This window comes from Hylobates moloch, unplaced genomic scaffold, assembly GCF_009828535.3.
Source record: "Hylobates moloch isolate HMO894 unplaced genomic scaffold, HMol_V3 SCAFFOLD_9, whole genome shotgun sequence".
Classification (NCBI taxonomy): domain Eukaryota; kingdom Metazoa; phylum Chordata; class Mammalia; order Primates; family Hylobatidae; genus Hylobates; species Hylobates moloch.
Genome location: NW_026652284.1, coordinates 45,482,851 through 45,509,240, shown reverse-complemented (window position 1 = coordinate 45,509,240; position 26,390 = coordinate 45,482,851). Strand labels below are relative to the sequence as shown.

Here is a 26,390-nt window from a genome sequence, read left to right as displayed (position 1 = left end):
GAGGCTGAGGCAGGAGAATCGCTTGAACCTGGGAGGGGAGGCTGCAGTGAGCCGAGATGGCGCCACTGCACTCCAGCCTGGGCGACATAGTGAGATTCCATCTCAAACAAACAAACAAACAAACCAAAAATCACTAAAGGCAGAAAATAGGTTCTATTTCCCCCCACGCCCCATTCTATTTCTTTTGTGCTTCTAAATAGAGTCTAGACTTTACCTTCATATCATTTTATCGAACTCATATATTTTCTTGTTTTTGCTAATTCGTCTACAAGAGGCCTACTTTTATCTTTAACTTTTAAAAAACATTCATGGGCCGGGAGCGGTGGCTCACGCCTGTAATCTCAGCACTTCGTGATGCCGAGGCAGGGGGATCACCTGAGGCCAGGAGTTGGAGATCAGCCTAGCCAACATGGCGAAAACCCGTCTCTAATAAAAATACAAAAAAAATTAGCCGGGTGTGCTGGTGAATGCCTGTAATCCCAACTACTCCGGAGGCGAAGGCGGAAGAATTGCTTGAACCAGAGAGGCAGAGGTTGCAGTAAGCCGAGATTGCACCATTGCACTCCAGCCTAAGCAACAGAGCGAGACTCTGTCTCAAAATAATAATAATAATAATAATAATAATAATAATAATAATAATAATAATGATTCACTTTTGGAAACTGTTCCCTACTAGATTTCAAACAACTTGGGAATGAAATCCTATTTGAGTTCATCCATGTGTATTTCCAACAAGTTCAGTGTCTTACTTATAAATAGTACTTGAAGGAATGAATACAACGTTTTCTTTATGTAGTTATTTTACACTTGATTTAAAGGAACTTAAAAAACACGCAGTTAAACCTAGAGACACATGCCCTCCAAAAATTGTCTTACCTTCATTATTTGTGATTACTAGTTAGAGCTAGCAGAAAAAACGCCCCAGCAAGTGAAATGTCAAACCATTACTAAAAGAAAGAAAAAGAAATAACTCACTTGAGAGAAAAAAGAAGAGCTGGTATTTTTCGAGTAATAATGTTCGTATTTTGTGATGCAGATACTCAATTTTACATTCTAAAAATACTACTTTTATAGTAGGAAGCAGTGTACGTTTGAATCCTGGCTCTGCCGCTTGTTCCAAGAAGTTGGTCAAGCTATCGGACCTTGCTAAGCCTTCCTTCCCTGTTGTAACTGTAAAATGTAGTAACACCATTTACCTCTAGAATGGCTGTAAATCGAGTAAGGCTTATTTACTACAGCGTCTGGCATACACCAGGCATTCAGTATGGCGCCAGTCATTAACAGTAGGTGGTTAGTAACTGCGATTCACTCAAAACAATACAGACGCACACGGATGAGAGTTCACACTTTGAGTCTTATTCAAAGATCGGTATTAGCCAGGCATTTTGATAGGTGCACTCTGAGTTTTATTTTCGTACCTCACGGTGTATAATTACTCAAGCTCAAAAGCTAATAATTGACAGCTCACTTTGCTTTACTCTGGGGTCTGCATTGACCTCAGAGAAGACACGGCGTAGACAAACAGGCAAGGCCAAACGCTAACTCAAAAAGGATCCTTTATTTAACGCAGTGTTTTTAGTGCATGCTCTTGTTTGGCGAAAGAGAAGGTTTTAAGTTCAGAATATTAAAAGGGACCCCGAGGACAAAGCAGGATCTCGGAAAATAAGATCACATCCCCAAAGAACTAAAAGGACAACCGAGACAAACTTGCATACTCCCACGACTCTGCCCGAGTCCCGGGCTTGCGCGCGCGGCTGTAGCGCGACAGGGGCGGGGCCACGGCCACAAAGCAGCCCCCGAGACCACGTGGCCTCCGAGCACCTCAGATCGCCCTTGAAAGTTCTTGGATCTGCGGGTTATGGCCGGTCCCTTGCAGGGCGGTGGGGCCCGGGCCCTGGACCTACTCCGGGGCCTGCCGCGTGTGAGCCTGGCCAACTTAAAGCCGAATCCCGGCTCCAAGAAACCGGTAAATGGGTGGTGGCGGTGCGGGAAAGCGCTGGGGACCCGGGCGATGAAAGCGGCCTTTCTCTCCCTGTCATTAGGAGAACTGCCCTTTCTGGGAGGGTGTTGGGATGAAAGTAGGATTGCCTCGTGCCTGTTCTCCCTTACTGCCCAGAGGGAAATCTTTCCACGTGCACCCAGTTCTTTTTTTTTTTTTCCGTGACGGAGTCTTGCTCTGTCGCCCAGAAGCAATTCTCCTGCCTCAGCCTCCCGAGTAGCTGGGATTACAGGCGCCCGCCACCACGCCCGGCTAATTTTTGTATTTTTAGTAGAGACGTGGTTTCATCGTTTTGGCCAGGCTGGTTTTGAACTCCTGACCTCGTGATCCGCCTGCCTCGGCCTCCCAAAGTTCTGGGATTACAGGCATGAGCTGCCGCTCCTGGCCGCACCCAGTTCTTATTAAGTTTATGTTTAAAAGTGTAAAGATACCAGGCGGAGAAGCCGACTCGCTGTAACTACAAAGTCATTGTGTCATTCAAAATTGGATTTAAAATGAAATGTTTTCCCCGTGTATCTTTATGTTCATTGGAAAGCTCTGAATTGCAGCTGTCCCTTCTGCAGTTCACTAAATACAGCTAGAAAAGCTGTTAGTTGACAATGTACTGTCATTTTAACAGTCAGTTCATTGCTTTCGTGAAATGACAGGAAATTAAGGAAAATATTTTCTTCAACAAATCAGTTTTCAAATAAAATTACGGGTTTATGAATAACATTTGCATATTTACAATTAATTTCAAAATAAATTCTTGACTATCATTTAAAATGTTGTGAATATTTACTTCTAGGATTTTTTTCAGTTTCAACCTATTATAAAAACCTTATCCCCATCCCAACCTTTACTTTTTGCTTTTGAAACACGCTTGGACTTTGGTTACAAGAATTAGCTATGTCTTCAGAGGCAAAGATGCTAACAGAGTGTGTGGACCTTTGAGCAGCTAGGACATGCTTGACACAATAGTGTTAGCTAGCACTGGTGGGTTGGATGAATGAACAGCGTAACAAAAAGTGAAGAGCTGAAATGCAGTTTTTAGAAATGCATCTGAAATTCATAAAATTCTCTTCTTTCCTTGTAGGAGAGAAGACCAAGAGGTCGGAGAAGAGGTAGAAAATGTGGCAGAGGCCATAAAGGAGAAAGGCAAAGAGGAACCCGGCCCCGCCTGGGCTTTGAGGGAGGCCAGACTCCATTTTACATCCGAATCCCAAAATACGGGTTTAATGAAGGACATAGGTAAAGTTGCTTTGCTTTTTAAAGTACAGGTCCCCAATTTCCATTAAAAAGTACCTAAAAATAGTTTGGTAGAAATTTTGGTGGAAATTTTAAATTCACTTTGAAGCAAACTTTTGCTACTGTTCCCCTGAACCATTTTTTGGTAATGAAATTTTGCCTGGATTATTAAAAGGAAAAAAAGCCCAGACATTGCCCTCAGACCTGCAAAATGGAGATTCTAATGCCTGCTCTAATGGTTATTAAAAGAATGAGCAATAATAGACAGTATACATAAAAATCTGGCCCACTATAGTCACCTAATGATAACTACCATTATTAATTTGAGCTCCATAGTAAGTTAAATTTTCCACAGATTTATTTGTGTAAATAAGTGAAGTAAATGCTTAGAGAGGGAAATAATTTTTAGTGGAACAAAGGTGGTACAGGTTTCTTTTCATTACCCAAAACCAAGCAATATTACATGTTTGTGTTACACTCAAGAGGGTTTTGTTTAGTTAAATAATTAAAATTGGTGGAGGAAAACACAAGACAAAGCTTTGAGTTGATTTCGAGAAGTTACAGGAAGATGAGAGTTTTCCAACTCTTACATTCTTGTTTTACAGTTTCAGACGCCAGTATAAGCCTTTGAGTCTCAATAGACTGCAGTATCTTATTGATTTGGGTCGTGTTGATCCTAGTCAACCTATTGACTTAACCCAGCTTGTCAATGGGAGAGGTGTGACCATCCAGCCACTTAAAAGGGATTATGGTGTCCAGCTGGTCGAGGAGGTAAGTCTTGATTAGATCTTTTGGTGTTATATAGGAGAATTTTTTTTTTTTTTAGACGGAGTCTTGCTCTCTGTTGCCTGAGCTGGAGTACAGAGGCGCAGTCTCGGCTCCTGCAACGTCCACCTCACAAGTTCAAGTGATTCTCCTGCCTCAGCCTCCTGAATAGCTGGGATTACAGGCACCCACCACCATGTCCAGCTAATTTTATTTATTTTTAGTAGAGACAGGGTTTCACTATGTTGGCCAGGCTGATCTTGAACTCCTGACCTCAAGTGATCTGCTCACCTTGGCCTCCCAAAGTGCTGGAATTACAGGCTTAAGCCACCATGCCTGGCCCGTAGGAGGATATTTTTGATTTCTAGATAATCAGTACCCCCTTTATTTTTATCCCATTTGTGTTTATAACTGTTATGTAGTGGTGATCGCTGTGGTTTTGGAAAGCTGTCATGCTATCATCGCAGGGCTCTGTCCCTTGGTCCTAGAATGCTCTTCTGCCTATCTGTAAAGCTTGCCCCCTTATTTTTTTTTTTTTTTGAGATAGATCTCGCTCTGTTGCCCAGGCTAGAGTGCAGTGGCACGATCTCGGCTCACTGCAACCTCTGCCTCCTGGGTTCAAGAGATTCTCCTGCCTCAGCCTCCTGAGTAGCTGGGACTACAGGCGTGCGCCACCACACCCGGCTAATTTTTTATATTTTTAGTAGAGATGGGATTTCACCATATTGGCCAGGCTGGTCTTGAACTCCTGACCTCGTGATCCACCCACCTCGGCCTCCCAAAGTGCTGGGATTACAGGCGTGAGCCACCGCACATGGCACCCCCTTAATTCTTTTGGTTCTCTGCTTGAATGTCAACGTATCAGGAAGATCTTTTTTTAATTTTTTTAATAGAGATGGAGTCTCACTCTGTCTCCCAGGCTGGAGTACAATGGCGCGATCTCAGCTCACTGCCAACCTCTGCTGCCTGGGTTCAAGCTATTCTCGTGCCTCAGCCTCCCGAGTAGGTGGGACTACAGGTGCGTGCCACCACGTCTGGCTAATTTTTTTTTATTTTTAGTAGAGATGGGGTTTTGCTATGTTGGCCAGGCTGTTCTTGAACTCCTGACCTCAGGTGATCTGCCTGCCTCAGCTTCCCAAAGTGCTGGGATTACAGATGTGAGCCACCCCGCCTGGCCAGGAAGGTCTTTTTTGAGAGTCTTTTTAAAAGAGCGCTTGCCCTGCTTCAGGACCCACACTGTTTCCTTTACTCTGCCCAAAGTATTTTTCTTTGAATATATATGAGCACTTGACATTTATTACCAAGTTATGCATTTGTTTTCATTGTCTTCCTTACTAGAATATAAGCTCCCTTGAGGGCAGGTGCTTTGATTCATTGCTTTACTTTCTTTATTTTTTTTGAGACAGTATCTCACTCTGTGGCCCAGGCTGGAGTACAGTGGTGTCATCTCAGCTCACTGCAACCTCTGTCTCCTGAATTCAAGTGATTCTCCTGCCTTAGCTTCCCAAGTAGCTGGGATTACAGGCACCTGCCACCAGGCCCAGCTAATTTTCTGCCTTTTTTTTTTTGGAGATGGAGTCTCACTGTGATCTCCACCTCCCAGGTTCAAGCGATTCTCTTGCCTCAGCCTTCCAAGTAGCTGGGATTACAGGCATGTGCCACCATGCCAGGCCAATTTTGTATTTTTAGTAGAGACAGGGTTTCACCATGTTGGTCAGGCTGGTCTTGAACTCCTGACCTCAGGTGATCTGCCTGCCTCGGCCTCCCAAAGTGCTGGGATTACAGACATGAGCCACCCGTCGGCCAAATTTTTTGTACATTGTTAATCAACTACTGTTTGCCAGTAATATAGTTGTATAGGTAAGTTAGTGTCCACTAGGGGGAAGCATGTATTTATGAAAAAACCTTTCAGATTCCTTTGAAAAAGTGAACTGTATGGATAAAAACTTTCCAAATAAAGTAATTTGAAAAGAGAATACCAAATACAAGATTAAGCCTCAGTATTCTACCCTGAGTGTGTATAAAGAAATACACATGTAACTTAACATTTGGAAATCCATGACCTCATCAGCCCTTAAACTGCACATCCCAACATCCTTAGGTGTTGTCTATTAGATTAGCAAAAATAACCCTGTAAACTTTACCCCAGGGCACTGGTCAAGTAATTGCAATGACACATTATTTATAGCTCCGTTAACTGATTTACTTCTGTGATTTCAGATTTGCAGTAAATAGTGAATAATAAGACAGTTTTGATCCTTTAGCACAAAATTATCAATTTGGAAACATACGTTCTCAAGGAAAAGCAAAATGAAAGAAACCTGATATAAAGATAGTCCTAAAAATGCTATTTATACTACTGAAAATACTGGAGCTGACACCAATGCCCCCAAATAGGGAGATAGTTAAGCAAACTATGGATTGCTTAAAAATCACAAATGATACAGCAAGACCCTGTTTTACTGAATGAAAGGTACAGTTGATTTTAAACGTATACCAGTATTAGATGTAAAAAAAGTGTGAAAATGCATCTTAGAATTGATGGAATATTTTTGAAATACATGAAAAATTAATAATAGAAGGAGCTAAACTGGGAGCCACTTTGTTTCAGCTTCATGAAAACTTTCTATTGCCATAGAGTGGTAATGTTGCCATCTTTTTGCTTTTATCAGAATCTCCTTTGAAATTAGAGAAAAATATAGCACATCCTGACTGTGACCAAAAATTTAACTTTTTAGAGTTCAGAGCTACAGTTTTCTTTTTTTTTTCTGTCTTTTTAATTTTTTTGAGATGGAGTCTTGCCCTGTTGCCCAGGCTGCAGTGCAATGGCGCAATCTCCACTCACTGCAACCTTCACCTCCACCTCGGGTTTAAGCCATTCTCCTGCCTCAGCCTCCCGAGTAGCTGGGATTACAGGCACATGCCACCATGCCCCGCTACTTTTTGTATTTTTTAGTACAGGTGGGGTTTTACCATGTTGGCCAGGCTGGTTTCAAACTCCAGACATCAAGTACTCCACCCTCCTTGGCCTCCCGAAGTGCTAGGATTACAGGCGTGAGTCACTGCGCCTGGCCTAGAACTACATTTTCTTTCTTTTTTTTCTTTTGATACGGAGTCTCGCTCTGTCACCCAGGCTGGAGTGCAGTGGCGCGATCTCGGCTCACTGCAAGCTCCGCCCCCGGGGTTCACGCCATTCTCCTGCCTCAGAATCCTGAGTAGCTGGGACTGCAGGCACCCGCCACCATGCCTGGCTAATTTATTTTTTTTTGTATTTTTAGTAGAGACAGGGTTTCACCATGTTAGCCAGGATGGTCTCGATCTCCTGACCTTGTGATCCGCCCACCTCGTCCTCCCAAAATGCTGGGATTACAGGCGTAAGCCACTGTGCCTGGCCTAGAACTACATTTTCTAGTGTTGATTATTCTAGGAAAAATTGGAGGTTTTTTTTTTTTCAGCTTAGAGGCGATAATAAAGTCAATAGTGAATGCGAAGTGAAATTTCTTTTCTTTTTTTCCCTAGTGAGGCCAACTTCTCCAAAGCTCAGATTTTGTCAGATTTTCTGTTCTTCCACCTGCTCCAGCCTGCATATTCCCTTGTTTAACCTCCTGCTGGCCTCTTGCTTACTTAGGGATAAGGAAGATTAGTTTTTAATCTGTTTGACAGCATAATGTTGTGGTTAAGAATACAGATGCTGTGATTAAACTCCCTGGATTAGAATACTTGCTTTGTGACCTTGGGCAACACAACCTCTGTACGTTGGTATTTCCATCTATGAAGTCGGTATTTCCATCTATGAAAGTCAGTATTTCCGATCTATGAAAGTTGGTATTTCCATCCATGAAGTCGGGATGGCAATAATCCTATCATGGGCCGGGCGCGGTGGCTCACGCTTGTAATCCCAGCACTTTGGGAGGCCGAGGCGGGCGGATCACGAGGTCAGGAGATCGAGACCACGGTGAAACCCCGTCTCTACTAAAAATACAAAAAATTAGCCGGGTGAGGTGGCGGGCGCCTGTAGTCCCAGCTACTCCGGAGGCTGAGGCAGGAGAATGGCGTGAACCCGGGAGGCGGAGCTTGCAGTGAGCGGAGATCGCGCCACTGCACTCCAGCCTGGGCGACAGAGCGAGACTCCGTCTCAAAAAAAAAAAAAAAAAATAATAATCCTATCATAAGGTTGTTATGAGGATTAAGCAGCCTACTATTAATGAAGTCAGGAATGAATGCTTAGTAGGTGTACATAAAATGGAAATGTAGTCAGTCTTCCTTACACGGATTGAAAATTGGTAAAACAAGGTAGCCTAAATAAAATGTTAAAAAAAAAAGTGATAGGACCTCAAAACAGAGATATTTAAAATAGGAATTATAGTCGTCCCTTAGGATTGGTTCCACGACCGCCTCCTCTCACTATAATCCAGATGATCAAGTCTCTAAGATGGCCTAGTATTTGCATATAACCTGCCACATCCTCCCATATACTTTAAATCATCTCTAGGTTACTTATAATACCTAATATTAGGTTGGTGCACAAGTAATTGTGGCTTTTGCCATTGAAAGTAATGTAAATACTATATAAATAGTTGTTATACTGTATTTAAAGAAGAATTGTTTTCTTATTGTTGTATTGATTGATTTTTTTTTTTTTTTTGAGATGGAGTCTTGCTCTGTCGCCCAGACTGGAGTGCAGTGGTGCGATCTCAGCTCACTGCAGGCTCTGCCTCCCGGGTTCAAGTGATTCTCCTGCCTCAGCCTCGAAATAGCTGGGATTACTGGTGTCCGGCATCATGCCCGGCTAATTTTTGTATTTTAAGAGATGGGGTTTCACCATGTTGGCCAGGCTGGTCTCAAACTCCTGACCTCAGGTGATCTTCCTGCCTTGGCCTCCCAAAGTGCTGGGATTACAGGCATGAGCCACCGTGCCTGGCCTTATTTTATTTTTATTTTTATTTGAGACGGAGTTTCACTCTTGTAGCCCAGGCTGGAGTGCAATGGCACAATCTCGGCTCACTGCAGCCTCCCCCTCCCGGGTTCAGGCGATTCTCCCGCCTCAGCCTCCTGAGTAGCTGGGACTACAGGTGCGTGCACCACACCCAGCTAATTTTTTGTATTTTTAGTAGAGATGGGGTTTCTCCATGTTGGGCAGGCTGGTCTAGAACTCCTGACCTCAGGTGATCCACCTACGTTGGCCTCCCAAAGGGCTGGGATTACAGGCATCAACCACTGTTCCCAGCCTTATTTTTTATTATTATTTTCCGAAAATTATCCATTCAAGTTGGTTGACTTGCAGATGTGGAACCCACAGATATGGAGGACTAACTATTGTTACGTTATAGGCACTTTGGAGGGAAAAACACTGCTTAAAAAGGAAGCTTGACATAATTAATTTACTTTTAGCCAAGCTGTTTACCAACAGACTGTTTTGACATATTTCAGGGTGCTGACACCTTTACGGCAAAAGTTAATATTGAAGTACAGTTGGCTTCAGAACTAGCTATTGCTGCCATTGAAAAAAATGGTGGTGTTGTTACTACAGCCTTCTATGATCCAAGAAGTCTGGGTAAGTTTGTTCCACGGTCATTTTCATCTTTCTCTCTTTGTCTCATGTTGACTACTACTTTTAAATTACTTAGTGAATGGCAAATGTTGGTACTAGTCTGGATGTAGTATTTGATCTACATCTACCATATGGATTATTATTATTATTATTATTATTATTATTATTATTATTTTTTTTTTTTGAGACGGAGTCTCGCTCTGTCGCCCAGGCTGGAGTGCAGTGGTGCGATCTCGGCTCACTGCAAGCTCCGCCTCCCGGGTTCACGCCATTCTCCTGCCTCAGCCTCTCCGAGTAGCTGGGACTACAGGCGCCCGCCACCGCGCCCGGCTAATTTGTTTATATTTTTTTAGTAGAGACGGGGTTTCACCGTGGTCTCGATCTCCTGACCTCATGATCCGCCCGCCTCGGCCTCCCAAAGTGCTGGGATCACAAGCGTGAGCCACCGTGCCCGGCTTGGATTATTATGATTTAAAGAATACAGCATGTTGCTGACACATACACCAAGGGCAAAAAAGGCTCTCAGCCCCTCCCCTGAACTGTAGACCTGCATCTGCCTGCCTGGCCAATTCTCTTGAATATCTAGCAGGGACCTCAAATATAGCATGTCTGAAATGTCTCTTTTTTCTCTTTTTTTTTAAGACAGAGTCTTGCTCTGTTGCCCAGGCTGGAGTGCAGCGGCTCAATCTCTGCTCACTGCAACTTCTGCCTCCCAGGTTCAAGCGATTCTCCTGTCTCAGTCACCGGAGTAGCTGGGGTTACAGGTGCCCGCCACCACACCCAGCCAATTTTTGTATTTTGGCTAGAGGCGGGTTTCAGCATGTTGTCAAGGCTGGTCTTGAACTCTTGACCTCAAATGATCCGCCCTTCTCAGCTTCTCAAAGTGCTGGGATTACAGGTGTGAGCCACCACGCCCAGCCCCTCTTTTCTGTTTTACTTCAGCCTGGCTCTTCTTGTAGTCTTCCCTATGTAAGTAAATGACAAGTCCATCCAAAATTTGGAGTCCTAAACTTTTTCTTTTATGCCCTAATAAGTCTTTTGAGTTGTTTCTTCAAACTATGTCCACATTTGACCACTTCTCCAGCTACTACTGCCAGTCTGTCCTAGCCACTGTCCTCTTGCCTGGATGACTGGGCCTTCAGGTTGCCTCTGTTTTGATTCCATCTGCAGGGGAGTGACGTGGCACGAGGTTCCTTTTAAAGCATGGACTATCACTCCTTTGCACAAAACCTGCAGTGGTATCCATGCTGCTCCTGCAAGGCTGGCTGTGATCTGCACCAGCTCTTGTCCCTCCTGGTGTTCCCCTGCTCCCTCCATTCCCTTCCTGGCCACCTGGTTTGGCATTCCTCCATACACCGAACCCTGTGTACGGTGTACTTCAGCCTCGGCCTCTGCTGTTCCCCCTGCCTGGAGCTTCCCCCACTTGGAATATTCGTGGCTTTGGGCCCCACTGTTCCAGGTCTCTGCTTATTAGGAGATCTTTCTCACCTGTACTAAATAAAAGAGCATATGTACACACATGCACATGCATGGTATGCACACGCACACACAGCACGTGCACACACACACACGCACAGTCACATCCCGTCCCCTTGCCCTGCATTGTGTTTGCCCTTGGCAGCTATCACCAGCTGACAAAGTATAAGTTCACTTCTCTTTCTCTGTTTATTCTGTCTTTCCCATCTCTCAGGATGATGGAGACCCTTTGCTACCTGCTGAATCTCCTGCACATAGAGTGATGCCTGGTATCTAGAAGAGGCTCACTTAAATTTTGTTGAATAAATTAATTGGATTTTTCAAGTTGCAGAGATGACAACCAAATGTAACTTGTTGACTAAATGCTTTACAAAGGATTCTTTGGTGCTTTTACATTCAAATGGGAGTTAAACATTTCCTGGCCAAATTGCATGATTAGAAGAAAATTCTTTGAAAATTAATATATAAAAGGGAAAAAGGGAAGGATTTGTGTCGTCTGTATGTAGAGTTTGAAACAAATAACTACCATTTCCTTTTTCCCATAATTGAAAGCTTTTTAAAAATATTCATCAAAGGCCGGGTGCAGTGGCTCATGCCTGTAATCCCAGCACTTTGGGAAGCCGAGGTGGACGGATCACATGAGGTCAGGAATTCTAGACCAGCCTGGCCAACATGATGAAACCTCATCTGTACTAAACATACAAAAATTAGCGGGGTGTGGTGGCGGGCGCATGCAATCCCAACTACTTGGGAGGCTAAGGCAGGAGAATCCCTTGAACCCGGGAGCAGAGGTTGTAATGAGCTGAGATCGTGCCACTGCATTCCAGGCTGGGTGACAGAGTGAGACTGTCTCAAAAACAAAAAAAATTTGCCGACATGATGATTCCGTTTTCCCTCTAGTTTATTATAGATGAGCATCTTTTCTTATTTTGGTCTGTCACTCAGTTTTTAGGGTGAGCTGCCTCAAATATGAAAACCAGCATTTTTAAAAGAGTCACAGACATTTTGGAAGGACTTTTGTGTTAGTGTGTTTTTCAGTGATTGTTACCACAGAATGTGGCGGTAGAGTTTGTTCTCTAGCCAGATGCCCTCTGCCACCCTGAGCTGGCATCTTCGGAGGCACCCTCAGCCTCGATGCTCTTGTGCGTGGCTCTCTGCAGCAGCTCTGCAAGTTGTTCCAGGAGCCTTTTGTTAAAAAAGTAATAAAACAAATCCAATCACAGGTTTATCACTTAGTGGTAATTTTGCCTCTGAATAATTTACTTTGTTGTACTTTAGTTTTCCAAGTTATAGAAAATTTTTTGCACCTTGGTCTCACTCTGTCACCCAGGCTGGAATGTAGTGGTGTGATCAAGGCTGACTGCAACCTCCAACTCCTGGGCTCAAGTGATCCTCCCACCTCAGCCTCATGAGTAGCTGGGACTACAGGTGTATACCACCATGCCTGGCTAATTTGATTTTTATAAAGATAGGGGTCTCACTGTGTTGCCCATGCTGGTCTCAAACTCCTGGTTTCAAGTGATCCTTGGTGTGAGCCACCATGCTGGGCCAGAAATTTTTTTTTTTTCTTTTCGTTTGAGGTGGTCTTGCTCTCTCAGGCTAGAGTGCAGTTCTACTCACTGCAATCTGAAACTCCTGGGCTCAAGAAATCCTCCCACCTAGGCCCCCTGAGTAACTGGGACTACAGGTGCGTGTCACCATGCTAACTTTTTTTTGTTTTATGTTTTGTAGAGATGAGGTCTCACTATGTTGCTCAGGCTGGTCTTGAACTCCTGGGCTCAAGCAATTCTCCTGCCTCCCAAGGTGCTGGCATTAAAAGCATGAGCCATTGTGCCTGGTCTACAAACTTCTTTCTTAAATATATTTTGAAGATACTTTCTTGATGATTCAAGAACATCCACTATTTACTTACCCTCTGTTGTAGGTGAAGTAGATAGGATGGTTTGTCCAGAGCATGACCTGGCTTTAGGTGGCTCTGCTTTCTAATTCTTGGTCTTGACCCTTAGCAGATAGCTTCCAGTTCTCATTTCTGTGAGTGGCCTGCCTGGAGTACCTCCTAATCACCATTTCTCATTTGCCCTGTGTGGAGATACTGCTAGGTAATGCAGTATATTAGAGCTGTATAAAACAGCTGTCAGATTCTTGCATTCAGCAAACAGCCAGAGGCTAGTGTTTGCTAGATACTGTTCCAGCTGATGGAGAGACGATAGTGCAAGAGTCAAAAGTCCCTTCCTGGCCGGGCGCAGTGGCCTCACGCCTGTAATCCCAGCACTTTGGGAGGCCAAGTCAGGTGGATCACCTGAGTTCAGGAGTTCGAGACCAGCCTGGCCAACATGGCAAAACCCCATCTCTACTAAAAATACAAAAATTAGCTGAGCATGGTGGTGCATGCCTGTAATCCCAGCTACTTGGGAGGTTGAGGCAGGAGAATCACTTGAGTCTGGGAGGCAGAGGGTGCAGTGAGCCAAGATCATGCCACTGTACTCTAGCCTGGGCAACAGAGTGAGACTTTGTCTCAAAAAAAAAAAAGTCCCTTCCTTCACAGAGCTTATGCCCTGGTGGGTGATAGTTAACATCTGTCTCATTGTATACCAAATACTATACATGTGTGAATGGATTCCATGGATTACATCAGGTAAACTTTGTAACTGCTCTGTGACATATGTACTATTATTTTGAGGTTCTCAATAATTTCCTTAGTACTGTTTTGATTTCTGTAACCAGCTTTGGTTAAGGTTGCATTGCTAACACATGATGAGTACAGTGTCAGTTGTATTCATACAGTTATCTATTTGTGTAATTGCTTTCTAAGCTATCTAAAGGCCCTGTGGCATCTGTAATATCTTGTGCGTAGGCCTTTTTTTCACTGTCTCACTTTCAGAACACATGTCTCGGGTCCTTTAAAATGTTTGAAAACAAAACTGGGGTTATGCAGCATTCCTTGTTTCGTTTCACATAAGATTTCTTTGCCTGCTCTTTAGTTAAGATAACTCATTTTAGTAAAATTGGTTTTCCAGATACAGGTATGGTTGCTCATGCCTGTAATCCCAGCACTTTGAGAGGCCCAGGTGGGCGGATCACCTGAGGTCAAGAGTTCTAGACTAGCCTGACCAACGTGGTCAAACCCCGTCTCTACTAAAAATACAAAATGATCCGGGCATGGTGGCACGTGCCTGTAATCCCAGCTACTTGGGAGGCTGAGGCAGGAGAATTGCTTGAACCCATGAGGCAGAGGTTGCAGTGAGCCGAGATGGTGCCATTGTACTCCAGTCTGGGCAACAAGAGTGAAACTGCGTCTCAAAAAAAAAAATTATAAGAATTAATAATCAAGAGAAACTCTGTAACACCTCTATGGTACAGAGTTACATCTCTATGTTAGAGTTACATCTCTAGGTATGTCTACGAGCTAATATTTGCATCTCACTTTTTAAATTTAAATTTTCTTTTAGACATTGTATGCAAACCTGTTCCATTCTTTCTTCGTGGACAACCCATTCCAAAAAGAATGCTTCCACCAGAAGAACTGGTACCATATTACACGGATGCAAAGAACCGTGGGTACCTGGCGGATCCTGCCAAATTTCCTGAAGCACGACTTGAACTCGCCAGGAAGTACGGTTATATCTTACCTGATATCACTAAAGATGAACTCTTCAAAATGCTCTGTACTAGGAAGGATCCAAGGCAGATTTTCTTTGGTCTTGCTCCAGGATGGGTGGTGAATATGGCCGATAAGAAAATCCTAAAACCTACAGATGAAAATCTCCTTAAGTATTATACCTCATGAATTCCCGTCCAAGAAAGCAGAGTTGTTAAAGAGTACTAGAATAGGGGCTGAAGGATCTATATTCCCTCATTGCATTTTCCTTATGTATAATTTTCCAGATGGTGATGTTACTTTTCAGTGTACTCATATGTCTCATTTTCATCTAAAATTAAATGGCAGGAAACAAGGACTGCATAGAGAAACTGAGTCTGTGTGGGTTCTGTCTCAAAGATACAAACTCCCTGATAGTCTATGGAAGGAAAATGACAACTATTTTAGAATAGTTCTAGTTTGTTTATTCAATGATCTTTTCATCCAGGCCTTGTTACTGTTACAGATCAGAATGAATGCACAAGTGGAATGGGATTGACCTGTAGGCCTGCTCTGCCAAGTTGAGAGCAGATGGAATGAGTTGGTGACCCCTCTTAATCTGTAGCCTCAGGGAAACACGGCTACCCAATGTCAAGATGGTAAACCCTCAACTCGAAGAGTAAGATCAGGACGTATGCTTAAGGTGTAAGGCTGAGGAGTAGCTGGTAGGCAGTATGTTTGCCAGTGACATTGAAGGTGAGAGAAACAAAAATTACAAGTGAATTTATTTTCTCAATTCTGTGGTAAAAGTGTTACGGGCAGGCCTTTGTTCTTAGAGCTCCCAAGGGAGCAGGTAGTATGATTATTTAGCTTCTGAAAGATACTTTATATCCAAATCATATGAAGGTTTAATTTACATTGAGCAATTAAAGATTGACCTTGAATAATTCATAATTCTTCCACAGTATAAATAAAATGATTCCTGGCTAGTTATTTTCTTAAAAATAAAAAAATTTGAAAACCTCAACAATGCAATATTTATTTTGTTTGCTTATTGATCTCATATATTGCTCTTCTGAGATTCTATTTACAAAATAACTTATGTACCAAGATTATCTTTCAATTTTTTTTTTGTTTTTTTGAGACGGAGTTTCTCTGTTGTTGCCCAGGCTGGAGAGTAATGGCACGATCTCAGCTCACTGCAACCTCTGCCTCCTGGGTTCAAGTGATTCTCCTGCCTCAGCCTTCTGAGTAGCTGGGATTATGGGCATGTGCCACCATGCCCAGCTAATTTTTGTATTTTTAGTAGAGACGGTGTTTTGCCATGTTGGCCAGGCTGGTCTCGAACTCCTGACCTCAGCCTCGGCCTCTCAAAGTGCTGGGATTACAGGTGTGAGCCACAGTGTCCGGCCTCTTTCAAATTTTTATCCAGGATTATATAATTGACTTGTTATTAAACAATTCCTTAGAACCTAGGATTTGTAAAGAATCATGACTGGGACCATCTTTTTTTTTGTGGGGAGGTGGTTGTGCAGGACAGAGTTTTATTCTTTTTGCCCAGGCTAGAGTGCACTGGTGTGATCTCAGCTACTGCAACCTCTGCCTCCCGGGTTCAAATGATTCTCCCGCCTCAGCCTCCTGAGTAGCTGGGATTACAGGTGCCCATCACCACACCTGGCTAATGTTTTGTATTTTTAGTAGAGACGGGGTTTCACTCTGTTGGCCAGGCTGGTCTTGAACTCTTCACCTCAGGTGATCCGCCTTGGCCTCCCAAAGTGCTAGGATTGCAGGCGTGAGCCACTGCGCCCAGCCAACCATCTTCACGAAATCCTGTGAATTTCAAAGGACAGGCAAAAATTTTAAAACATGCTTTTATTTTTCGGAGACCCAAGTGATGGAGCTGGTGTGTTAGCATTCATTTTGGCTCCAATGATAGGATCCCCAAATCACAGTGCTTGAATGAGATAGTTTTTCTCTTGTGCATGAAGAGCTGCGATCACTTGAGGGCTGGTTGCTGGATCTGCTCCACAAAGTCTCATCCCGAGGCACCCTCGTTCCTAGAGTGAGATGCTCATTTTCATGATCCAAGTAGGCCAAGAGCAAGCCTGCTTTTCCTAAGGACGTTTCCACACAAAACTCTTGTTTGTATACCATTGGCCAGAACTTGGATGCAGTCCCATTATTTCGAAGGGGGTTGAAGCCTTTACTTTGGCCGCTTCTGAGCTGAACTGAAAAATTCTATTACAATGGGTGCATAAGAGAGTAGATGTATTAGACAACCAGCAAGGTAACTGTCACCTGTGTTGGTATTGAAACCTCAACTCTGAAGTTAATTGACTTAACATTAGACAAACACAGGACAAGTGCAGAATTATTTAATTCTATACCATCTGGAATGCTAGGTTCAGTAAGTTATATAATAGCCAATAGGTTGATTATTAATCTTGATTTACAAAGTACTTTTGAAGAGTGATGATGTCAGAGGCATTTGAACCACGGGACTCCATCTTGAACAGGGGCTGGGTAAAAGACCTACTAGGCTGCATTCCCAGGTGGTTAGGCATTCTGAGTCACAGGATGAGATAGGAAGTTGGCACGAGGTTCAGGTCACAAAGATCTTGCTGATAAAACACGTTGTGGTAAAGACGCTGGCGAAATCCCACCAAAACCAAGATGATGAAAATGACCTCTGGTCATCTCCACTGCTCATTATACACTAATTATAATGCATTAGCATGCTAAAAGATACTTCCACCACGCCATGACAGTTTACAAATGCCATGGAAAGGTCAGGAAGTTACCCTATATGGTCTAAAAAGGGGAGGAGCCTTCAGTTCTGGGAATTGGTCACCCCTTTCCCAGAAAACTCATGAATAATCCACCCCTTGTTTAGCATATAATCAACAACCATAAAAATAGCTAACCAGCAGCCCATGCTGCTGCTTTGCTTATGGAGTAGCCATTCTCTTATTCCTTTATTATTATTACTATTATTTTTGTTTTTTGAGATGGAGTCTTGCTCTGTTGCCCAGGCTGGAGTGTAGTGGCGCGAACTCAGCTCACTGCAATCTTCGCCTCCTAGGTTCAAGCAATTCTCCTGCCTCAGCCTCTTGAGTAGCTGGGACTACAGGCACCCGCCACCACACCTGGCTAAGTTTTTGTATTTTTAGTAGAGACGGGGTTTCACAGTGTTAGCCAGGATGGTCTTGATCTCCTGACCTCATGATCCACCTGCCTCAGCCTCCCAAAGTGCTGGGATTACAGGCGTGAGCCACTGCGCCCGGCCTCCTTTACTTTCTTAATAAACTTGCTTTCACTTTATGGACTGACTCACCCCAAATTCTTTCTTGCCCAAGATTCAAGAACCTCTTGGGGTCTGGATCGGGACCCCTTTCCCGTAACAATGATAAAGCACAGGAAACCATCTGAGAAGAAACATTCACTTTTTTCTATGCCTGCTTTTAATAAACATTTTTAATAATAAAGCCATCTTCCTATGTTAAATATTTTACAAGTTTTTTTTTTTTTTTTTTTTTTGAGATGGAGTCTCGCTCTGTTGCCCAGGCTGGAGTGCAGTGGCGCGATCTCGGCTCATTGCAAGCTCCACCTCCCCAGGTTCATGCCATTCTCCTGCTTCAGCCTCCTGAGGACTACAGGCGCCCGCCACCACACCTGGCTAATTTTTTTTTTTTTTTGTATTTTTAGTAGAGACGGGATTTCATCATGTTAGCCAGGATGGTCTCGATTTCCTGACCTCGTGATCCACCCGCCTCAGCCTCCCAAAGTGCTGGGATTACAGGCGTGAGCCACCGTGCCGGGCCTTAAATATTTCAAAAGTCATATTTGCATATAACATACGGAGGAAAAGAGAGGATAAGATACAAAGAAGGTTGCTAAGAAAAGTGCCAAGGTACAAAGAATGTGTTTTTGGCCAGGCGTGGTGGCTCACGCCTGTAATCCCAGCACTTTGGAAGGCAGAGATGGGCGGATCACCTGAGGTCGGGGGTTCGAGACCAGCCTGGCCAACATGGGGAAACCCCATCTCTACTAAAAATACAAAAATTAGCTGGGTGTGGTGGTGCGTGCCTATAATCCCAGCTACTTTGGGAGGTTGAGGTGGGAGAATCACTTGAACTTGGGAGAATCACTTGCAGTGAGCTGAGATTAAAAAAAAAAAAAAGAATTCTTAGAATACAGTGAGATGAGGTTAAAAACATAGTGAGATGCCAGGAACTCTGTGTTATCAGGCCCGAGGGCCTCTTCTATCTTTGTTAAGGGGAGGGCTAACCTCTCCTTTCGTACAACACATTTTCTGAGTATTTATTATTGGGGTATTTAAACTGCGCTCTCTAATTCTTAAGCCATTTAAAATGGAATCTATTAGACAAACCACTTCATCTTTTAGACTGTCTCTAAAGTCTGTTGTGATACACTGATGATAAAGATGTGCCTTGGGCTGAGGAAAACTTCTTTGACCTCAACTTATTTGCATAGAAATGAACTTCCTTAAATTTAAACACATCCTGTGTTCTGTATTCATGTAAGAGCTTCCATTTTTTTCATATCAGAGTGTACTGGCTTTGCTTTAGGTAAGTTACTGCTTTGCCTTATTTGTGCCACAGGAGGTTTTCCTTTTGTGATTCAGTTCACAATTGTACGTTTGGAGGGGCTGGTACTGCCTCAACAGGAAAAGTTCTTAATGGGGAACAAGGGAGGAAGTTAGTCACCTAAAGATAGACTGCACAGGCAATAGCCTTCCAGGCTCAGAGTGACCCTTGGGTTCCCTCCCCCATCCTCCAAGTAGAATGACTACACTATCCTAACAACAGTTATGGAAGGGAAAAGAGACAGTCAAACATTAGACTTTTCACTGTGGTTGTCTTAGGTGGCCTACAGGTGAAAGGAAATTGGGATAGAATGATAAAGGGAAGAACGAAAACAGGAAACAGATGTCTGGTGATGAATAATGCTCAGATAGTACTCACTCGGTGAGCATGGGCTTAGTCACAAACAGCTGTATCCTGGTCTCAATATTAGAATCGTGCAGATAAGTTCTCAGCCAAAACAGGCACGTTCCACAAAATCTGTCCATTCTGTTTAATAAAGTTAATCCTCAAATTGCTGTACAGCCGGGAGACTCAAGTTCATTGTAACTACGCAGCAATACTGGGCTCTATGATGCTGATATACCATGGCCCTTCTGCCGTGTACGAGGATAATGGGGCAGAGAGTGTGCTAGCAGATGGTATTGTTATCTTGTTAAGGGTTCATATTACTTGGAAATCTAAGAATAAAAGTAAGAATGCTTCAGTCTAGATTTTAGTCCTCTCATGGTATGTGGCTTCCAGCATACGTGGCTAGTTTGCATCCAATCCATTGAGTTAATATGGATTTTAAAATATTTTTTAACTCCTTAGAGAAATAATTGCTAGGGATTTCCTGTCTATTGAGTTCCTGGGTTTTCTTTTTTAAAAATGCTACTCTCTATTCTTTGACAATGAGAGTGGCTCTACCATAGCCAGGGAAGATGTCAGATAACAGCAGTGTAACCCAATTTAGTTGGTGTCAGAGAAAAAAGTGCGCTCTCTGATATTCATACAGATTCCAGAATGGCTGCATTTTGATGCTTTACTGAAGAGACATAGCATGGTTGAAGTAGCACAGCTTCCATGTCACCAAACCTGAATTTGAATCCAGACTCTGACAGCAGCTGTGTGACCTTGGGCACATCACATAACTGCTGTGCTCTCATCTGTCTCACATGTGAAATGGAGATAATCATACCCACCTCTGTGCTTCTGTGTTTGGGAGACTCAGTGAGGTTATTTGCGGGGAGACACAAAGCTCAGCCAGTTTGCAGAGCCACCTGGAGCAGTTTACTTGGGCTCAGACGCCAAGACTAGCTGTGTGACCTTGATAGGTTACTTAACATCTCTGCCTCAGTCTCACCATCTGAAAAATGGGAGATGATTAATCCTAATGCATATGGTTAAGGAGATTGAAAGAAGTCAATGTTTGTAAAGCACTTACCATAATGCCTGACACATAAATGCCTCTGTAAGTGTTCATAAATCAAGTTTTTTCTTTTTTTTTTTTGAGACAGAGTCTCGCTCTGTCTCCAGGCTGGAGTGCAGTGGTGTGATCTTGGCTCACTGCAAGCTCTGCCTCCTGGATTCAAGTGATTATCCTGCTTAAGCCTCCTGAGTAGCTGGGATTACAGGCACATGCCACCACACCCGTCTAATTTTATATTTTTAGTAGAGACAGGGTTTCACCATGTTGGTCAGGCTGGTCTTGAACTCCTGACCTCAGATGATCCACCTGCATCAGCCTCCCAAAGTGCTGGGATTACAGGCGTGAGCCACCATGCTCGACCTCACTTGGCATAATGTTTTGAAAGTTATCCATGTGGTGGCATGTTCCAGTACCTCATTCTTTTTTATGGCCAACTAGGTTTCCAGCGTGTGGAGTGTGTATGCATTCATCAGTTGGTGGACATGTGGGTTGTTTCCGTGGTGGGGCTATTATAAATAATGCTACTGTAAACATATGTTTGCAAGTCTTTATGTGAACATGTTTTTATTTTTCTTGGGAAGATACTTAGCAGTGGAATTGCTGAGTAGACTAGAAAATTTATGTTTAACTTTTTTTTTTTTTTTTTGAGACAGTGTCTCACTGTGTCACCCAGGCTGGAGTGCAGTGGCACCATCTTGGCTCACTGCAACCTCTGCCTCTAGGGTTCAAGTGATTCTCGTGTCTCAGTCTCCTGAGTACCTCGGATTACAGGTGCGCGCCACCATAACCCAGCTAATTTTTTTGTATTTTTAGTAGAAACAGGGTTTCACTATGTTGCCCAGGCTGGTCTCGAACACCTGGCCTCAAGTGATCCACTTGCCTCAGCCTCCCAAAGTGCTGGGATTACAGGTGTGAGCCACCATGCCCGGCCCGTGTTTGACTTTTAAAGAAACTGCCAAATTGTTTTCCTAAGTGGCTGCACCATGTTACTCTCCCACAAGCAATGAATGTTCCTGTTTCTTACATCCTTGCCAACATTTGTTATTATCTGCATTTTTGATGATAACCATTCTAGTGGGTGTGAAATGGTTTCTCATTGTGGGTTTGATTTGCATTTCACTAATAATGATGTGGAACATGTGGAACGAGAATAGCTTCTTGGCCATTTGTATGTAAGAGACTTCATATTCTTCTATGTACTTGAAATTTTATAAAGATAATTCTGATGATTATTGAGCATCCATATATACAGGAAGTTTTAAAAGCTTTATCTGTTCTTATTCAATCCTCACCAGACCCTTTTATTTATGCCATTTTATAGTTGAAAAAAATTGAGGAACAGAGAGGTCAAGTATTTAATACGAGGACATCTAGCTCGAAAGAAGTATTAGGGCTAAGATTTAAACCCAAGTCAACTGGCTCCAGAGACAATGTTCTTTTTTTTTTTTTTTTTTGAGATGAAGTTTCGCTCTTGTTACCCAGGCTGGAGTGCAGTGGCATGATCTCCGCTCACTGCAACCTCTGCCTCCTGGGTTCAAGCGATTCTCCTGCCTCAGCCTCCCAAGTACCTGGGATTACAGGCATGCACCACGCCTGGCTAATTTTGTATTTTTAATGGAGACAGGGTTTCACCTTGTTGGTCAGGCTGGTCTCGAACTCCTCGCCTCAGGTTATCTGCCCGCCTCAGCCTCCCAAAGTGCTGGGATTACAGGTGTGAGTCACTGCACCTGGCCTATGTTCTTGGATACTAGACAAACAGTTGTAATATACACATAGTACATTAAAATGATTTAAATGTTTTTATTACGGTAACATTTACGTGACACAAAATGTACAATTTCAACCATTCGTAAGTGTACATTAAGTCGCTTTAAGTGCATGATATACATTAAGTGCATTCACAAGGTTATGCATCAATCACCGCTATCCATTTCCAGAACTTTTTCATCATTCCAAACCTAAACTCCATTCAATTAAACTGTAACTCTCCATTTTCTCCTGCCCCAGCCCTTTGTAACTATTATTCTACTTTCTGTCTATTAATTTGTCTATTCTATGTATCTCATATAAGTGGCACCATATGATATTTGTCTTTTTGTGTCTGGCCTATTTTACCTAGTTCATGTGGTTCATCCATATGACAGCATGTATCAAAATTTCATTCTTAAATTTAAAAAAATTTTAATTATGGTACAATACATATCACACAAGACCAGATGTGGTGGCTCATGCCTGTAATCCCAGCACTCTGGGAGGCTGAGGCAGGCAGATTACCTGAGGTGCCTGCCACCACACCCAGCTAATTTTTGTATTATTAGTAGAGATGGGGTTTCACCATGTTGGCCAATTTGGTCTTGAACTCCTGACCTCAGATGATCCACCCGCCCCAGCCTCCCAAAGTGCTAGGATGACAGGCATGAGCCACCACTCCCAGCCTATTAATCTGCTTTCTATCTCTATAGAATTATCTATTTTGGATATGTTATGTAAATGAAATCATACAATATGTGGTTTTTTGTGTCTGGCTTCCTTCACTTAATATATTTTCAAGGTTCATCCAATGTTGTAGCATGAACCAGTACTTCATTCCTTTTGATGGCTAAATAATATTCCATTGCATGTATATATCACATCTGTTTATCCACTCATTTGTTGATGAACATTTGGCCTATTTCTACCTTTGAGTTATTGTGAATAAAGCTGCTGTGCACATTAGAGTGCAAGAATTTGAGTCCCTGGTTTCAGTTATCTAGGGTATATGCTTGTGAATGGAATTACATGGTGATATGGTTTGGCTGTGTCCCCACCAAAATCTCAACTTGAATTGTGTCTCCCAGAATTCCCATGCATTGTGGGAGGAACCTAGTGGGAGGTAATTGAATCATGGGGGCCAGTCTTTCCCGCAATAGTCTCATTATAGTGAATAAGTCTCACACGATCTGATGGGTTTATCAGGGGTTTCCGCTTTTGCTTCTTCCTAATTTTTCTCTTGTGGCTGCCATGTAAAAAGTGCCTTTCACCTCCTGCCATGATTCTGAGGCCTCCCCAGCCATGTGGAACTATTAAGTCCAATTAAACCTGTTTTTCTTCTCAGTCTTGGGTATGCCTTTATTAGCAGCGTGAAAATGGACTAATATAGTAAATTGGTACCAGTAGAGTGGGGCGTTGCTGAAAACATACCCGAAAATGTGGAAGCGACCTTGGAACTGGGTAACAGGGAGAGATTGGAACAGTTTGGAGGGTTCAAAAGAAGATAGGAAAATGTGGGAAAGTTTGGAACCTCCTAGAGACTTGTTGAATGGCTTTGACAAAAATGCTGATAGTGATACGAACAATAAGGTCTGGGCTGAGGTGGTCTCATGGAGATGAGGAACTTGTCGGGAACTGGAGCAAAGGTGACTCTTGTTATGTTTTAGCGAAGAGACTGGCGGCATTTTGCCCCTGCCTGAGAGAATTGTGGAACTTTGAACTTGAAAGAGATAATTTAGGGTATCTGGCAGAAGAAATTTCTAAGCAGCAAAGCATTCAAAAGGTACCTTGGGTACTGTTAAAAGCATTCTATTTTAAAAGGGAAACAACATAAAAGTTCAGAAAATTTGCAGCCTGATGATGAAGTAGAGAAGAAAAACCCATTTTTTGAGGCTAAATTCAAGCTGGCTGCAGAAATTTGCATATGTAGCAAGGAGTCTGATGTTAATCCCCAAGACCATGGGGAAAATGTCTCCAGGCCATGTCAGAGGCCTTCTTGGCAGCCCCTCCCATCACAGGCTGGAGGCCCAGGAGGAAGAAGTGGTTCATGGGCCAGGCCCAGCGTCCCCGTGCTGTGTGCAGCCTTGGGACTTGGTACCCTGTGTCCCAGTCGCTCCAGCTGTGGCTGAAAGGGGCCAACGTAGAGCTCGGGCTGTGGCTTCAGAGGGTGGAAGCTCCAAGCCTTGGCAGCTTCCACGTGGTGTTGAACCTATAGGTGCACAGAAGTCAAGAACTGAGGTTTGGGAACCTCTGCCTAGATTTCAGAAGATGTATGGAAATGCCTGGATGCCCAGGCAAGTTTGCTGCAGGAGTGGGACCCTCATGGAGAACCTCTACTAGGGCAGCGTGGAAGGGAAATGTGGGATCAGAGCCCCCACAGAGAGTCCCTACTGGGGCACTACCTAGTGGAGCTGTGAGAAGACAGCCGCCGTCCTCCAGACCCCAGAATGGTAGATCCAGCAACAGCTTGCACCGTGTGCCTGGAAAAGACGCAGGTACTTAACGCCAGCCCATGAAGGCAGCCAGGAGGGAGGCTGTATCCTGCAAAGCCACAGGGATGGAGCTGCCCAAGACCATGGGAACCCACCTCTTGCATCAGCGTGACCTGGATGTGAGACCTGGAGTCAAAGGAGATCATTTTGGAGCTTTAAAATGTGACTGCCCTGCTGGATTTCAGACTTGCATGGGCCCGGTAACCCCTTTGTTTTGGCCAATTTCTCCCATTTGGAATGGCTGTATTTACCCAATACCTGTACCCCATTGTATCTAGGAAGTAACTAGCTTGCTTCTGATTTTACAGGCTCATAGGCGGAAGGGACTTGCCTTGTCTCAGATGAGACTTTGGGCTGTGGACTTTTGGGTTAATGCTGAAATAAGACTTTGGGGGACTGTTGGGAAGGTATGATTGGTTTTGAAATGTGAGGACATGAGATTTGGAGGGGCCAAGGGTGGAATGATATGGTTTGGCTGTGTCCCCACCAAAATCTCAATTTGAATTGTATCTCCCAGAATTCCCACGTATTGTAGGAGGGACTCAGAGGGAGGTAATTGAATCACGGGGGCCAGTCTTTCCCATGCTATTCTCGTGATGGTGAATAAGTCTCACAAGATCTGACGGGTTTATCGGGGGTTTCCGCTTTTGCGTCTTCCTCATTTTTCTCTTGCCCCTTGCCATGTAAGAAGTGCCTTTTGCCTCCCACCATAATTCTGAGGCCTCCCCAGCCATGTGGAAATGTAAGTCCAATTAAACCTCTTTTTCTTCCCAGTCTCGGGTATGTCTTTATCAGTAGTGTGAAAACGGACTAATACACATGGTAATTCCATGTTTAACTTTTTGAGGAACAGCCAAACTGTTCTCCACAGTGGCTGCACCATTTTGCATTCCTGCCAGCCACTCATGAAGGTTCCAATTTTTCCATATCTTTGCCAAGATTTGTTATTGTCTGCTTTTTGATTGTAGTCTTTCTAGTGGGTGTGGAGTGGTATTTCATTGTGGTTTTGATTTGCATTTCCCTAGTAACTAATGGTATTGATAATCACTTTCATGAACTTATTTGCCACTTGTATGTTTTCTTTGGAGAAATGTCTTTTCAGGTCCTTTGCCTATTTTAAAATTGTACCATTTGTCTTTTTATTGAATTATAATAGTATTTATGTATTCTGGATACTAGATCCTTATTATATATATTATTTGCAAATATTTTCTCTCATTCTGTGTATTGTCTTTTCACTTTCTTGACAGTGTCTTTTAATAAACAACAGTTTTTAATTTCAATGAAGTCTAAATTATCTATTTTTTTCTTTTTTTTTGCCTGTGGTTTTGTTGTCATATCTAAGTAATGATTACCTAATGCTAAGTCATGCAGATTTACTCCTAGGTCTTAAAATTCTCTGTTCTCTAGCTTTAGTTTTTCATTTGAGCATTTAATACTTTTGAGTTAATGTTTGTATGTGGTGTGAGGCAAGAGTCCAACTTTATTCTTTTGCATGTGGTATCAAGTTGTCCCAGCAACATTTACTGAAAAGAAATA

General features: G+C 43.2%; 1 protein-coding gene and 1 non-coding gene across 2 annotated transcripts; one reads left to right on the top strand and one right to left on the bottom strand.

Annotated features, from left to right (window-relative positions):
* Window positions 1–1,809: 1,809 nt before the first annotated feature.
* Window positions 1,810–15,625, top strand: MRPL15 (mitochondrial ribosomal protein L15). Its single transcript, XM_032759766.2, has 5 exons — window positions 1,810–1,966; window positions 3,075–3,229; window positions 3,832–3,997; window positions 9,422–9,545; window positions 14,468–15,625. The coding sequence occupies exons 1-5, from the start codon at window positions 1,859–1,861 to the stop codon at window positions 14,803–14,805; spliced, it is 891 nt and encodes a 296-aa protein (XP_032615657.1). The 5' UTR covers window positions 1,810–1,858; the 3' UTR covers window positions 14,806–15,625.
* A 3,145-nt stretch (window positions 15,626–18,770) lies between these two features.
* LOC116814021 (U6atac minor spliceosomal RNA) lies at window positions 18,771–18,902 on the bottom strand. Its single transcript, XR_004371124.1, has one exon. It is a non-coding gene; the product is annotated as a U6atac minor spliceosomal RNA (small nuclear RNA).
* Between the last annotated feature and the right edge of the window lie 7,488 nt (window positions 18,903–26,390).